Here is a 17,577-nt window from a genome sequence, read left to right as displayed (position 1 = left end):
TATCTGGGACTGAAAAGAGGACAATGTGATTTGTCTCATGAATGGAAGATCACAGCCAAGCCTGGATGAAATACCCCAGAAGGACTTTGGATCAATTTTTGTTCTATATGATAGGACAATGTCTTGTTAATTAAATATAGGCTTTAGAAAGTGTTACGATTTTATATGTAACCGTTTCCATTAATTCTACTTGCTTTTTCTTGAGTCTGTATTTCTTTGTTAATGTTTTGTTTTTCCTACAAACGTATATAAGTACTGTGTGCTGAGTGGAGTGGTGATCCTGAAGTGTAACCGGTAAGCTGGTGTACACTATTCCTTTGGGAGCACTGGATCTGTGAATTCAGAGTGTCCAGTGGAACAGGGGCAGACACTCCAGGGGGACACTTGCGGTGCTCAGAGGTTGCAGTATACCTTATCGTTACCTGTAAAGACAGAGCAGGGCCTGTAGAGGCCTGGAAGGCAGTGCTTGTATTGCCAGAGGCTAGTAGTGTTGGGGAACTGACCCACAGTAGGCGCAGATAAGGCTTCCTTGTCATAAGGGAAGGTGCCTCACAACTCTGGGCGTCCCCAGGAAGTGTCACGTGCCAAGTGCGTCCTGACCAGTTTCAGGCTTGTTTGTACTCGATGAGAGGTAGTGCAAGTATGTGTATGAGAGCTGGGAACCACATCTCTAGTTTGTGCTACAGATGCAGTCATAGAGAAGTTTAAATCTACATGCTAATACTGCTAATAAGTGCGTGCCAGTTAGTGACAAGCTAACAGGCAGAGGCTAACAAACCATGGAAGTAAGGAAAGGTTTAAATAAGTGAAAACAGAAATAGGCAGGGGCTTTATTGAAAAAAATTGAAAATAGGAAAAGAATTTGTAAAAAACAAAACAGAAAAAAGGTAATTGACTCAATCAGCAATTTGTGCACTAACTAGTTTATGTCACTTCATGATCTTGTCACTGTTACATTGACCTCCTTCCTCTTCTTACTCCATGTTACACTCACTTTTTGCATCTTGTTTTACATTAGATTGTAAAATCTTTGGTGGCATGGACCACATCTTACTATGTGTTTGCACAGCACCTGTGGGTGCTTAAATAAACAAACAAACAAATAGAAATAAAATATTTATAAATATAAAACTTTTTTTTTAAATGCAAGTACATCTGTCCACTAGGGATTAGACAGAGACATCAATCCATCTCCAATAAACTATGACGCTAATGGTGCTAGCCCTTGGTCACAGTCAGTCAATATGAATCCAATTCAAAATAGAGACCATGAACTGGAGGGCTCTATGTCCCATCATCAAATCTCTGGTTATCCAGCTGCTTTGTGTTCCTGCCTTTCCCCATCTTGCCACCTTAAATGAGATATTATTGCCTATAGGAAAGAGAGCAAGGCACCTCCTGCAGCTGGAGGGGAAGGATGAAGATTTGGGCTGTGATGCAGTATTTATTCATTCCTGTTTCTCTTTCCCTCCCACAAGACCTGTGATCACAACTTGAGATGTGGATGTTTTTCAGGGTAGAGAACAGTCCTGAAAATAATTAGAATCTTTGAAAATCCTCTGGAGTTCACATGCCAGAGACAAAACACATGAGAGTTCTATAACTAAAGGATACTTGTTTTCTATGGAGTTAAGGATTTACAAGATAGATGTTAATATAAATAATTTCTTAACATTTCACATCATTCTAGACAGGTGAAATTATGTGGATTAAGAATTTTTTTTTTTAATATACCAATTTACACATATGTTACTCAGTCATAGGATCAAATTCTCTTCTAGCGGACACTGGTGCAACTCCACTGAAATCCATGCAGTTACAACAACTTATTTGGGTAAAGGGTTTGGCCACTATTCTTTAAATCCTTTCTCCTGATGGAATAATTACAAATTTCCTTAAGGAACATACATTTTCCTTACACACAACAGACAAGCAGTCAAACTTTAACCCTGAGTGACTAAAGTTAGGTTCCTAAATCCATATTTAGGCACCTAAAAGTGGTCTGATTTTCAAAGCTACTGAACATCTAACTAACAGCGGGGTTTACATGTACTATGACTAAGGTGAAGATTTTGTCATGTTATTTTTTGTGAAAGTCACAGACAGGTCACAGGCAATAAACAAAAATTAATGAAAGCCTTGACCTGTCTGTGACTTTTGCTGCTGCGGTTCCATGGTTTCTCCCACTACAGTAGTGGCTGGGACCTGTGGGGTTCCCCCTCTGCCAAAAGCAGCTGAGAGCTTTGGGAAACATGGTCACCCTGGAGAGAAAATGGGACACCCCATCCGCTCATCCGAGGTGTCCCCTCCCCCTAATCAAGGCTGTCGCCCATCACTGGAACCCTGAGGCGGGCCCCTTCAGGAGTCTGTCACCTGTGGCTAGAACTTCGCAGGAGACCCCCACCCCGTCACTTGCTGCTGCTGTCAACTGTTGCTGGAACCCTGCCAGAGCCCCACTGGCTGTCTGTTCCAGAGTCCTGCCGCCCCTGGGTCTGAAGCAGAGAATGTCATGGAGGTCTCTGGAAGTCACGGATTCTGTGACTTCCATGACCTCTGTGACATAAACATAGCCTTAACTATGACCTTCTAAATACCAAGTCCCATATTTAGCTAATACATCAGTGCCTATTCAATTAATTTTATACCTAAATATGGATTTGGGAGCCAAACTTGAGGCACCAGATTTGAAGATTTTGGCCTATTGTTCCTCTCACATTGTATGTGCACAGAATTTTGTCCATAAAGTTTAAACTTAGTCTCAGACATAAAAAAGAGGATGAAGCAATGGGTCTCTGCTTTTCTAACATGAGCCACATCAGTATTTTTTTTTTTTTATAAGCAAAACCACTGCACCACTTCACATCTGAAGGAAAAGTGGTATTGGTTTAAAAAAGTAGAAACATGAGAAATGTACAAATTGATGTTATCTAACAAGACCAGAAGTGATCTCCACTACATGACTAATTAAATGTAATGCGTGTCCTCTTAAAACAAAAATATGTCTATTAATAAATTACAACACCTTGTATGAAAAGTAAACGTCAAGTAAACCAATAAACTAGAGATTATAGCAGGCAATGCTCTTGTATGCTCTTTAAATCATACATTCAGGTGGCAAGGGGAAAATATATAGCCACTACTACAGGTGAAAGCAGTATTTAGTTGTGAGTGAGGATTGAAAGCTAAATAAATACCTTTTCATGTTTTTTCAAAAAGTTTGTCTTCTTGATTTTCCCATGATGCTGTAAACACAGAAGCAAAATATGAGCAAATATGACAGCAAAAAGTTACATGTTATATAACTTGAATAGGGTGGGGAAAAAAAACAAACGTACAACTGTTCATTACATATTTATAGTAATGTACTACTACCATAGTTCTGCCTACTTATCACATGCCAATTAGTTATCTTTGTCCTTAACAGCATACTGCTTATTCAGTATCTAACACACTCTAGGCATAACTTCTTGGCTCCCTCATATATAAACTGTGTGAACATTGGGTGAAAACTTTCACCCTGCGGTGTTGCGATGTTTGTAAAGTGGTTTATTGGGGGGGGGGGGAAGGGGGAATGTACAAATTTAAAAATCAGAAAATTAAATACTTAGCCATCAGAAAAGAAATTAATTTGACACTAATCAGAAGAGGCAGAGAGCCATTTCTATGAGTCTCCTTCCACCTCACCCCATCCCGTGCCTCAAAATCAGCTTGAGAAAAGGCCATAGTGTGTTTCCTTTGTCTTTCTAGAAATGGGAAAGCGGCTGCCCCTTGATCTTTAAATGCATCCAGTTTGCACCTACATCATTTTTGAAGTCTATACAAGGAACTCAGTTTTATTTCGTTTATATTTAAGATGACAACAGGATAGCCAAAAATAAAGCAATAAAGTGTCAAAAAGAGGCCAACATACAGGATGTGAAGGTCACGTCAAGAGTAGACAGGTAAAAATGTAACTGGAATAAAGAAAGTAGCTGATGTCCTGTGAGCAGATAAAATTCATCTAGAAGGATTGTGTTGAGGGAGAAAGGATTGGATCAAGGAAGGGCAAAGCACAGGGGCTGAGGAAGAAATAAGGAATTGATGGAGGGGTAAGGGAAAGATAATTGGAGTTTTTAAAATTACCTGGATTGCGGGTGGTGGGTTATATGAATTATACTATTGCAGTTGACTAGTTACATTAAAATCTTATCTGTAATATATTTTTAAGTTATGTCAAGGCTGCTTACAGTACATAGATAGGCATCCATTTTAGCATTAGTATAAAGTACAAAATACACATGTACACACTTCTTAAAATAAATTCTAAGCAGATTTTCAATATGGTATGCAATAGAACAAGACCATTTTTTCTTTCAATCCTACTTTGCACAAAACGGTGACCTCCTGTCAACTGTTATCCTTTTTCAAAAGGGCACTTAAAATGTTTTAAGAGATTTTAAGGGAAAAATTGTACGTTACATTGTACTGGAATTTTCTTTCAACTCATGACATCACTGAGATTTATTATTTTGATGTTGTAATTGTTTGTCAACATTCTGCTGCTTTTAATTTGCAACATTGTCTCAATTTATCTACAGTGGTAACTATTTTAATAATAGTAGTATCGCCTTTAATGATTCAACAACGTTCCTTTGGTTCACACCTGTTTAATTATGAGACTTTGGTTAATGATTCCAATATAAAGTTTTTTGCCCAAATCCCATCAGATCTCATTACAATTCCAACCATAAGTTCTCTTTCTACAGCTCCCAGGACACATTGACACAGGATTAGAAAGCTTCTCCCAAAGTGCTATTTGTTCTAGCTTTTGAGATATCGCTAATTTGTGAACTTGGCCTTAACACCTGATTAAGTGCTCTCAGGCGATACTTGTGGTAGAAATGGTGATTATTCATGCTTTATCAATGATTGACAAGATATTTAACTTGACTAATTAAAAAGCCAACAAATTTATTACATGGCCTCGCACTTCAAAGGTCTTTGAGGAGCATGTTCCAACTATGCATTTCACTGCACTGAAGAGAAGCACCAGTATGCCCATACACAGGGACTGAAGGACTGGAGCCCGATTTCAGACATGCTACAATGACGGAGATAAATAAAGCCATATCTTTTCACCACTCATAATTTCCTTGTTCTTTTTAGTATATATAAATAAAATAAATGCTTTTGTTGACTTATTTCCCACAGTTAAATTTAGATCCTGAGGAGAGAGAGAAGTCTGCATGAAATCAGAAGTTAAAACAGGAGTTATTTTTCAGCAAGTAAGTTCTTCCAGTGATATTTCTCTTCCCAAATGTTAGAAATGAAATATTTGGCTATGTACACATATCTGTAAATTATCGTTACAAATAATTCTCTCCTCTTCTGAAGTACATACAAAATGATACAGACCAATGTGAAACATTTAGTTTTCATTATGGGCACATATAACCACCATAAAAAATGAACACCACGTCCAAGTTTATTACTTAATTAGTATATCATCACTAAGGACTCCAGTATATGTATCTCAGAACATGGACAGTATATTTATAGGTTTTGCGATGGAGGGAGGATAAAAAAAGATTTCTTAAAGAATTAGCAAGCTTCTATCCCTCAGTGTTCTCACTCTCCAATTTCTTATCCTTGCCTACAACACCTACATTTTACAATATAAAAACCGTTACAGCTACTAATATAAATGGTAAGCATAACTGCTCAATCACTTTGCTTTTTGTTGCAACCTTTTCCTCTCCTCCGCCGTCTGTATCTTGTCAAATTAAGGCCTCTATTCTCCAGACAGATGTACTAGTGCAAACCCTTTAGATCCACATGGAATTCTGCTCTCTTCCATGGGATTCAAACTGTGAATAATAGTACACACCAGCGCATCGATTTGCAGGATCACAAATACTTCAGGGAAGGGGACTATGTCACCTTATAAATGCCATGCAAGACAATAGTGCTACATACATATTTTGCATATTTTAATTATCAGAACAGTTCATTTTTCATATTAAACATCAGTAATGATGTGACAATTGTCAACATACCACAATATGTGATCCAAAGTCACAGTTTTATTCAAACCAAATAAATAAGATACAAAAGAGAACTGAAAGTAAATGACCTAAAGGAGTTCTGACCTGAGTGAAGAAGTACACATGACTCTGGCATACAGCAGTAAGAAAAAAATACATAGTAGTTACCTTAAGGAAGAACCTCTTATCTGTCCTGGCAGGATTGTAGGATGCAAGGTATGCAGCTATTAGAAGGAATTTGGAGTAATAAGGAAGTTCTACGTGAGCATGTGCAGAAAGTCCTATAAAAACAAACACAGTTTATGAGTCACTGAGGGAGCATTCTAACTGTGAGAGGCTTAAAATTAGACAAGTTTTGTTCTGGTTCTCAAGGGCAAACATATTGCAGCATTCCTCTTCTCTGCCTGCTCCATTCCTGTAAGTCAGCAGAGATGGATATTTGCTACAATCCGGGTATCCCAAGAGTAAAGCAGGCAGTGCTGTGGAACAATGTGACATGCATAGGTGGCCCTTGAATCAAAACAAAACCAGCACTCAGTCTGCTGGTGGACTGCCCTAGGGCTCCCAGGCATTACGGTAATACAAAGATTAAATAAATACAGCAACAGATGACAATTTTCTTCAATATCCAGGGGAAACCTCATTGAATGTATGTATCATTGTGGGATACGGTTTGTACGTAATTCCATGGAGGACAGGGACAACAGCCCTCCAGGGACAGTGGGTGATTATTAGGCAAATTTACTCAGGTTGTAACACTTTCAGAGAGCTACCACTACCTGGAGAAAGACTCACATATACTGGTTCAAACTGGATTCTCCAGGAACCAGCAGGCACAGAAAGGATTTTTGGATGAACAGCCTGAGTTTAAACTAACTTAGGGCCATCTTTCTGGTTCAGCAAGTGGACAGGATCTCTGGTCCATGGTTGCGGGGATCCTTAGGGAAGGACTTTGGCCTACTGAGGCCCCATAAGAGTGAGTTTTCTTGTTCTGTGCAAAAGGAATAATGAACTAGTAACCAGAGGAAAACACCTGTGTGGGGTTTGAAGAACTGTTCACCAGCCAGAGCCCTTGTTGGAGTCAGGGGATGACCTCCAGTAAGCTTATTAGCATGTGTGTAGGGTTGTTGGTTTTGTTTTGTTTTCAGTGTTTTCTCTGTAATGCTTTCACCTTAAGAATAAATGTGCTTACTTAGAAAGAGCTGTGTGGTAGGTTAACGGTGGGCAATTACATTCTTTACTGTTTCTGAACATAACAGCAAAGCAAAGCAGACCGACTTAGGGAACCTGAATTTGTTGGGGAGGTCACAGTATAGGCAAGGAGCTGTGCAGTCTAGAAGTACCCTGGTCACGAGGAAGAGAGTTACAGGTCTCCACTCAAGATAGGTGATGGCTTAAGAGCCACAAGTGTAGAGAGGATGCCCTTGCTGAACCATGGAGGGGGAATACAGGTCCAGTTACCCTGAACTGTGACAAATACCACTACTAAGAAGACGACAGATTTCATGAATGATCTGGGAACCACTGAGCTATGATCTTTGTTTGCTGAATTGGTTTAAAAAACAAAAACAAAAAAAACAACCATCCTCACATTTTAAAACAGTTTCAGGCCAATCTGGTTTAAGACAGTTTGGTTCGCTAGTGTGGATATGGCAAAACTGTCAATCTGTCCTCTTCCCAGTTGAGATTTGACCTTCAGGCTGCTATAAACTTCTCAAGGAACCAGCTCCACAATGAGCCAGACTCCAACTAGGGAGCCAAATTGCATCTTTGAACACACATCAACACCCAGGTGGTGGCTGGTTTCTCAGCTGCAGCTCAGCATCTGGACATGTTGGTTTTTTAATTTTATTTAGGATTGGAAACCTTTTACCCAGTGATGAGCTGCCAAAATCTTAACAACCGGTTCCCTATAAAAAGTTCTGATTTAAGGGATGTGCCCCAGTATGTATTTTTTGTACCAACAGGGTTACCATACGTCCGTATTTTCCCGGACGGCGATTTAAGAACCAAAAAGCCTGACCTGTCTGGGAAAATACGGATGTATGTTAACCCTGCCTAAAGTTTTTTTTAAAAAGATGGGCTTGAACTAGAAATGAGCTCCATTTCACATGTGTGGGTCCCAGCCACTCCCTGGGGGTGTGCTAGGGTGACCAGAAGTCCCGATTTTATAGGGACAGTCCCGCTTTTGGGGTCTTTTTCTTACATAGGCTCCTATAACCCCCCACCCCCTGTCCTGATTTTTCACACTTGCTGTCTGGTCACCCTAGGGTGTGCACATGTGTGGGTCCCAGCTGCTCCATGCCCCCCTCATTGAAGCAGGTGTGCAGGGTTACTGCCCTGGGAACTGCAGGGCACCAGTGGACGTGGTGCCAGCTGCAGACGGGCGTGCGGCAGGGCTAGCTGGAAGCAAGGGGTGCGGAGCTGCTGGAGACAGAGGGTGTGGGGGCAGCTGGAGACGGGGGCTAGCTGCGGGCAGGGGATGGCTGGAGGCAGGGGATGGCTGGAGGCAGGGTGGTGGGTACTCACGGGGAGAGCAGTAGGACGCAGCCCAGGCCCAGCAGAGCAGTGGGGGACCCACCAGGCAGCAGCGGGAGCCCCAGGGCCAGGGGAGCAGCAGCAGCAACAGAGATCATGCCCAGGGCCAAGCGGCAGCCCACATGGCTCCCGCAGCGCAGCGCCCCCGGTGGCCAGAGGAGGAATTACATCACTTCCTGGTCGGAGCCCATCAAAGCCTCAGCGCCCCCTTCAGGGAAGCGGGTTAACAACTGGTTCTAAAACTGCTTCAAAATTTAACAACCGGTTCAAGCAAACCAGTGCGAACAGGCTCCAGCTCACCACTTTTACCTTCAAAACTCTCAGCCTGATTTGTTTGGTCTAGTCTACTATACATGCATTTTGCAAGTTTACATATATTTTACATACACAAGAGTATTCTACAATGTGTATTTCCTCCTTCCTTTCACCCTTCCATTTCTACACTTTTCTCTTTCCCCACTTTCTTCCAGTCACTGTAATTTTTTTTTTATTTAAAATGTGTATGACCAGCAGGCTCAAGCTGCCTTATCTTTGCTGTTGGCTGGAGAGGTCAGTTTCCTAGAGGGTCTATTTTGTGACTGCTCAGTTTTGTCTTTTCATCTAGACTGTTCCCTGCCCTTTGTAGCTTGTCTTCTGTGCTTTGTACAATACCAAGCATGTACCTGTCAATGCTCAAACAAACAAAAAATGTAGGCTTTAATCTTTGTACATTTAATGAATAAGGATCAAAACAGTGGAACGTGTTTAAAAGTTAGTGTAAATTTCAGAGTCCACAATATAATTGTGGAGCACTTGAGAAGGGTTATTTACAAGTTTCCTTTCAGGTAGTCATGAAAGCACGGCATATTTTTTTCAGCTTCTACCAACAGTCAAGTAGCTGTTTTATTCGTACAGTATTTTAATTAAAAATGCAATCCCAGATAAAAGAAACTCCTGCTTGTAGACAATTGAGTTGAATACTGAAATGCCTGTGTTCCTACTCCATCTTTCTGACCTGCTGGGATTAGAATTATGCATTGAATAACTGTTTGCTTAATTACATCCACAGTACAGTTTATTACATATTAATTTCTCTTTAGAACAATGCTAATGTCAGAAATGTTATTTACCAACAAAACCATTTTCCCTAGCGTATAAGCTTAAAGTATCCTGAAAGTAACTGAGTAAAATCTCTCTTTTTTGAGCTAATCAGGAATAAGTGTATTGTTGTCATTTGGTGAAAATAGGAGGTTTACGAATAACCCTATGATTCTATTTCCCTTGACCAGACACACTGCAAAAGTAACATATTTGTTTAAAAAGTAAAGGTCTGAATCTCACTCTGATCACTACCACATTATCTATAAGCTATCACCACAGCTTTGACAGAACATACTGCATCTGACTGCCTCTCAAAAGAAGAGAGTCTTACCATTGTGGAGACTAGGGGGAAAAGATGGTCCAAAAATTCAGAACCGGGCAAGAACCTATTGCTGAATGGCAGAGGGGCTTTTCAAAGAAGACATTTTAGTAATCTCCTAGCCTCTGTTTACCAGAAGCTGGGAATGGATCACTTGATGATTACCTGTTCTGTCAATTCCCTCTGAAGCACCTGGCATTGTCCGCTGTCAGAAGACAGGATACTGAGCTAGACAGACCTTTGGTCTGACCCAGTATGGCTGTTATTATGTTAATCTTCCCTGAAGAGTAATTGAAAACTAAAGAGCAGATTAAGACTTAACTCTCAGTTCTGCCTAATGGGTGGTGGTGACACAGAGCTGCACTACTCCAGAGGCAGCAGTAGAAAGGAATTGTGACAGTCATGATTCACATACCTCTCAGCCACAACTTGTCCAGGGTTCTTGTTTTGCTCAGGTATATGCTGTGTCAGCCCATTACCAGAGGCAGCATATTTCTCCTTCAGATCCAGCCATCTCTGCTGGTCATGCACAGGGTTGTGGATCAGCCTACTCCCCACCCTTTTGCACGTAGGAGTAGTGGTTTATTTCCCCCCCCCCCCCATGCCCAGGCTCAACATCCAGGCATATTCTGCACCAAGGAAGGAGGTACAATCTAGGCCTCAGTAAAGTAATTCCATTCAACTGTTTGTTAGGGATCAGCAATCACATCACTAATAACTGCTACCATAACTACTACTATTTAGAATTATTGCATCTATTTGATACCTTTCAAGTGCCCAGGTTCTCCATCATCCTGCTGTATTCTCTCCCACTGTGAGCTAAAAAAAGAAAGACAGGTGTTTAAAGAAAGAATACCTGTTATATCCAAATGAAAAGGAGACGTTACTTACCTTGTAGAGTAACTGGAGTTCAAGATGGTTTTGTCCCTATGGGTCCTCCACATCAGAATCCATGGATTCGTGAGCCAAGATTTTGTGAGCAGGTCCAGACCTGTGCCCTATGCATCCCTGTGCTCAGGTACAAGGTATACAGGGTGGGACAGGCTTGCCACCACTACGGTTCCTTCTCAAATATAGTCTATACAGAATGGGAAAGGAAGAGTCTATACAGGAAGAATGGGCTCCACCTAACCCAAAATGGAACCAGATTGCTGACATGTAAAATTAAGAAGGTTGTAGAAGAGTTTTTAAAGTAAGGGCTGAGGGAAAGCCGACAGGTGCAAAGGAGCACATAGTTCAGATGGAGACATCCCTTAGGGAAGTATCTATTAACGGCAATTCTCTATATCCTAAGTAAACAAGATAGGAATGAAGTTGATAGAGTACAGGTAGGAACTGAAGAGAAAGTCAAATGAAAAAAGAGTTCCATTCAATTACATCACATAATGGCAGACAGCTAAAAAGTGAAAAATTTTTATAAGTGTTTGTATATAAATGCTAGAAGTCTATATACTAAAGATGGGTGAATTCGAGTGCCTGGTATTAAATGGTACACCCACACCTTGAATACTGAGTGCAGTACTGGTTGCCAACCTCAAAAAGGTACAGAGAAGGGCAACAAAAATGATTAGGGGGATGGAACAGCTTCCACAAGAGTAGAGAGTAAAAAGACTAGGACTTTTCAGCTTGGAAAAGAGATGCCTAAGAGGGGATATGATAGAGGCCTATAAAATCATGAATGGTGTGGAGAAAGTGAATAAGGAAGTATATTTACCCCTTCACATAACACAAGAACTATGGGTCACACAATGAAATTAACAGGCAGCAGGTTTGTTTTAAACAAAAGGAAATACTACTTCACAAGCTACACAGTCAACCCATGGAACTCGTTGCCAGGGGATGTTGTGAAGGCCAAAAGTATAACCGGGTTCAAAAAAGAATTAGATAAGTTCCTGGATGATAGATCCATTAATGGCTATTAGCCAAGATGGTCACAAATGCAATCTATGCTCTGGGTTTCCTAAGCCTCTAACCACTGGAAGCTGGGACAAAAAATGGATGGATCACTCAATAATTGCCCTGTTCTGTTCATTCCCTCTGAAGCATCTGGCATTGGCCACTGTTGGAAGACAGGATACTGCGCTAGATGAACCACTGGTCTGATACAATATGGTCTTTCTTGTGCTCTTAATGACTCTGAAGCTGAGGGGAAGGAGGGTGGGTAGTACAGTACCCACATCTTGAAGAACTCCTGTTACTGTACAAGGTAAGTAACCTCTCCTTCGAGTTATTGCTGTTATGGGTGCTCCATGTTGGCAGTTTCCCAAGGAGCACCCCAACTGAGGGGGAAGGGTGCTGAGGAGGTGGATTCAGTATGAGCCAAAGAAGAGGCTCATCAAAGGCCACTTCTAGAGCTGATGCACAGACAAGAGCAGTGTTGAGAAAACGTACTGAAGACCAGGTGACAGCTTTGCAAATGTCCAAGATGAGTATGTTCTTCAGTAAGGCCGTAAAGGGAGACTGAGCCCTGGTGGAATGGGCCATCTCCCTAGGTAGAGAACGCACCTTCGAGGCTTTGTTACTGGTGAGGATGTATCCTGAAACCCATTTTCAGTCTTTGCCCTTTCATTTTTTCTGCCATAGAAACAGGAAAAAACAGACTAGGAAAAGCCAAGAAGCTTAATCCTGCCAAGGTACATTTTTGTGTATCCAGCACATGGAGACTCCCTTGTTCTTGCAAAGATCGAGGCTTGGGGTAATACACTGGTAGATGAATGTCCTGATTAACATGGAATTCTGATTAAACTTGAGGCAGAAGACAGCAATGGGGACATAACGTCACCTTACTGCCACAGAACAGAGTGTAAGGTGGGTCAGCCTTACGTGCTCCGAGTTCCCCTACTTTTCTGACTGAGGTGATGGCTATGAGGAATGAGGTCTTAAAAGGACAAATGAAGGACACAACTCCCTGTAGGTTCAAATGGGGGGGGGGGGTGTTCTCACAGCGTTGAGGACTAAGCTGAAGTGCATGTGTAGCAGGTTCTTCATAAATAGATAAAAGTTAAACAGAGCCTTAATGAATCCTGCAATGGTTGAGTGAGCAAAGACCTCATGAGGAAGTGAAAAGTTGTAATAGCAGCAGGGTGAACCTGAACTGAGCTCAGTGATAAGCCTGTGGTTTTTAATTTAGCAGGTAATTGAGAACGTGCATAAGGAGAGACTCAAGAGGAGGTATAGATAGATGGATACACCAGGCTTGAAAACATCTTCATTTCTGTAGGTAGGCTTTCTACTATTGAGCCATATCATTTGGTCTTCTGAAGACCAGTCCTGTTGTACGCTAGAGAGCCACCTAGGAGCCAGGTATGGAGGTGGGTCACATAGTGCCTGACTGCTGGGTGAGGAGATCTGCTGCCAGAGGAAGGTGAAGTAGTGGTCACAGGGACAGGCAAATCAGATACCTGCCTTGGCCATGATGGCACTATGATGATGTCCACCACTTTCTCTTGTGTGGACTTATTTAGGACCTTCAGAAACAACGGTGCTGAGGGATAAACAGAGTGACATGTGAGGCCAAGAGCGTAAGGAGGGCATCTCCCAACAAGTTGTGACTGTGCCTTCCCCTTGAATAGAAGTGTCAGTACTCTGCATGGATGGTGTTACAAAGATTTCTCTCTGGGGAACCCCAGATGTCTGAAATATTGTGTCACTCAGATCCCACTTCCTGCTCAGGAAGTCTGCTACAGTGTTCTTCAGTCCCAGTAGATAAATCACTACGGGCAGGTCTTCACTACCTGCCGGATTGGCGGGTAGTGATCTATCTATCGGGGATCCATTTATCACATCTCATCTAGACATGATATATCGATCCCCAAATACGCTCCCCGTCGACTCTTGAACTCCAGCTCGTGAGAGGCAGAAGCAGAGTCGATGGGGGAGCGGCAGCGGTCGACTCGCCGCTGTCCTCATGGACAGGTAAGTTGAACTAAGATACGCCAACTTCAGGTACGCTATTCACGTAGCTGAAGTTGGCGTATCTTATGTCTACCCCCCCCCTTAGTGTAGACCAGTGCTAAGATCTCTATGTGGTGAGATATGTACCCCAATTCCATAGTTTTATTAATTCTGTGCATAAGGACTGGGATATTGCTCTTCCCTGGTGATTTATAAAATACATTGCAGCCCTGCTGCCCAGCATTACTCTGAGTGGCCCTGATGTTGGGTAGGAAGTGATGGCAAGTCTAATGGACTGCACTGAATTCTAAAATGTTGATCTGGAGAAAGGTCTCCATTAAGCTGTGAAATCCTGGAAATGGGTGCCCCAGCCTACTAGGGAGGCATCTATAGAGATGATCTTTGTGGGGGAGGACATGAAAATGGAACTCCCAAAGCAGACATTTTGAGGCTCCTTCCACCTATTGAGGAAGCTGATGACCCTCTGAGGTATGACACCCACTTGGACAATTTGTGCACAGCCAAACCTGAAGAAAATAGGAGTGTAGTCTTGCAAGGGATGTTATGGATATACAGGCTGCTATGTGGCCAGGAGCTGAAGGCAAATCCTCACTGTGGCTTGCAGGTCTGACGTATTGTGGAAATGAGGCTGGACCTTATAGCAAGTCTCTCCATGGGCAAATATGCTTTGGCTGTAATGGTGTCTAGAATGGCAGAGGCCCAAGGAGTGGGAAAGAGATAGGGTCCTGTTGGTTACTGATTGCACCTCGAGAAAGGAGTGCGTCGTTCAAATAGGGAGAGAAGACTATTATTCCCATCTGACAAAGATGAGTTGCTACCGCCAAGGGCACTTTTAAAGACCCTTGGGGCAGCTGAAAAACCCAAGGGTAGGATGCAGTATTGGTAGTAGTCTTTGCCAAGAATGAACCATAGGAAACGTGAGATAAGGGTCACAGCTATATGAAAGTGTTTATCTTGAAGAGAGAGAGAGAGGGAGGGAGGGAGGGAGGGAGAGACACACACACAGACCAACCCCCGCAGATCCAAAGAGAGAATGATCACTTCCAGGGTTACTAATCTGAATCAAAGAGAGGATGAAGCTGTTCAAAGTCCTGAGATCTAAAATCAGTCTCCATCCTCCTCTTGTCTTGGGAACCCAAGTAGTACAGTACCTGGAGTAGAACCCTCCCCTGATAAAATCCAATGGAACTGATTCAACCACCACAAAGACTGCAAGAGATTGTACTTCCTGTCTTTTAAGGAAGTACATGACAATGGTCCCTGAAAAGGATTAGCTTCCAGTTTTTAAAGGATGCCTTTTTGCCTCCAACTACTTCTTTTACTTTGCTGTTTAGCCATGGTGGCAATTTTTGGTCCTCTTACTGTGTTTTTTAATTTGGGGTATACATTTAATTTGAGCCTCTATTATGATGTTTTTTAAAAGTTTCCATGCAGCCTGCAGGCATTTCACTCTTGTGACTGTACCTATTAATTTTCATTTAACTACCTTACTCATTTGTGTGTCGTTCTCCCTGGCTTTCTGAGCCTGTGTTGCCTGCATTCTGAGCAGCATATGTGAGTTTGTATTTTGTAAACACCATTCAAACGAACAGGGTACAGTAAATACATTGATGCAACATTAGTCATCTATAATTCATTTAGTACAAAAATCTGGGTTACTGTGGTGAAAATAGTATATCAAGCCTTGGTTCAGGAACCAGTCGCCCCTTCATACCATTGATTCCTATGGTAAAAGTGGTTTTGATTTACAACGTTTTGACTTACGACACAATTCATTCCTCAGAACTACGTTGTAAGTCCGAGGACTCCCTGTAATAGGCATTAAAGAAACTTGGTGGAGTGATGATAATCTATGGGACACGGTAATACCAGGGTACAACATACATAGGATTGACACATTAGGTGGTGCGGTAGTGACACTGTATATGAAAGAAAGCACAGAGTCAAATAGAGAAACTCTTAAATGAATCAAACTGTACCTTAGAATATCTGTGGATAGAAATTCCATGCTTGAATGATAAGAGTATAGCAGTAGGAAAATACTATCCATCACCTGACCAGGATGGTGATAGTGATTGTGAAATGCTCCAGGAGATTAGAGTGGCTTTAAAAGTAGAAAACTCAATCATAATGGGGGATATCTGCAGTCCCTCAGTATGGGATTCTGAGATGAAGTTTTTAGACACCATTAATGACTGCTTCTTGGAGCAGCTATTTCTAGAACCCCCAAGGGGAGAGAACTCTTTAGCAGTTTTTGAAGATCAGTGTTTCTTGCTATATTTGAGCACCTATGCTGCTTCTTTCTGGAAGCTGCTAACAACAGATCTGAGAAGTTCTCTCAGCTTGAGAGTACACAAGTGCTCTACCCAATGGGGATAGATCCAAAGATTCTGATGCTTTTTAAAATGAGCCCCTCAGATACTCCTCACAGGTCACTTTATAGTTTTAGGAAAGTCTTTGGATGTCAGATCCAACAGATTAACAAGGGGGAGTGGAGGGGGGCTTTATTTGGGTCCTTTAACCACCAAAGCCTTTTCTATGAGCAAGGTTATGGTTTTTCACTCAGATTGAATCACAGAGACACATAATTTTTGAACAAATACCCTTCATTCAAACACAGATTATGCTTGTCTCTAAAATACATCTTGAATTTTTTTTTTCCTGTGCCATTATGGAGACAGTCTCTAGCCCTTCTCACAAATAAAAGTTGATCAAGAATTTAATTCACCACCACCCAGCCACCTATAAATTCTTCATGCTATTTAAAAATAATCCCATGAAGAGAAGAAGGTTTTTGTTCCATGAAAGCAGGAGGTGAAGGAAAGAAAGGAACTGCAGGTCAATGATGGTGCAGTGGATTTATAAACCTTGCCCCAATAAGATGATTTTGAGGAGCCTGTGTGTTTGCCTCTCATATTTATAGTACCTTAAAGAATCCTGAGGTTTGCATAGTAAGACATGAATGATACAGTGTGGAACTTCAGAGGCAATTTTGAAAAGAGCATTTTCAGTTATCCTTATATATTCTGGTGATGGATTTCCATGTTTCAGAAGTCATGAATTATTGAAAAGCACCCTATATTTTTTCCTCTATTTCCTACCAAATAGAATTATGAGATTTATTGGATTATAAGCATGTTTAAAAGGGGTTTTCATTTTTGTAAATTAAAATGTCAGTCAATAATAAAACCCCAAAAGCCCAACACTGAAAAAACCCACCAATTAAGTATACCAAAAATTAAAGACTATAGAACAAGACAGGACACTTGAGTCATACCTAACACATCCATTGATAGCAGAAACACCTTACCCATGTCTGACCTTTGTTATAACAGGGAGGAGCTGCTGACAGAACATTATCCATAAGGGGCTCTCTCCTTTAGACGGCCCTTTCCAGACAGTCTGAATTATTGTTGACTTTCCAGGCATGATGCAACGTCCACCTGTTTGCCTGCGCATTGGTGAAAGACTAAGCAAATCTCCATTGGTGGAGGACTGCTTCAGTGTCCAGTTAATAAACAGTTTTATATGCTTTTTGCCTTAAAATCTGCTTCACACATTAACTTAATAGCTTCGTAACATCTCATAAAACACACTGAACACTTGTTTGTATTTTCCTATCTGAGACACACAAGTATAGTTGTAGTATTTTATGGCTACAAAGAAACCGTTAAAAGAAAAAGGGAGAGTCAGTCTGACAGG

The 17,577-nt window shown here is 41.5% G+C and overlaps 1 protein-coding gene across 5 annotated transcripts in view; it reads right to left on the bottom strand.

Moving 5' to 3' along the window:
• The window catches only part of ORC5 (origin recognition complex subunit 5), a 122,882-nt gene that overhangs the window by 74,135 nt on the left and 31,170 nt on the right, over positions 1-17,577 (bottom strand). For all 5 annotated transcript variants that reach the window (XM_048836406.2, XM_048836407.2, XM_048836409.2 and 2 more), the window contains 3 exons: positions 10,727-10,779; positions 6,192-6,304; positions 3,195-3,242 (listed from right to left, as the gene is read on the bottom strand). In XM_048836406.2, the coding sequence (XP_048692363.1) occupies positions 3,195-3,242; positions 6,192-6,304; positions 10,727-10,779 (214 nt within the window). The remainder of the gene's footprint in view (positions 1-3,194; positions 3,243-6,191; positions 6,305-10,726; positions 10,780-17,577) is intronic.

The sequence above is a fragment of the Caretta caretta genome, chromosome 1 (assembly GCF_965140235.1).
Source record: "Caretta caretta isolate rCarCar2 chromosome 1, rCarCar1.hap1, whole genome shotgun sequence".
Classification (NCBI taxonomy): Eukaryota; Metazoa; Chordata; order Testudines; family Cheloniidae; genus Caretta; species Caretta caretta.
The sequence above is the reverse complement of the archived record's forward strand: the minus strand, read 5'-3'. Positions and strand labels throughout refer to the sequence as shown.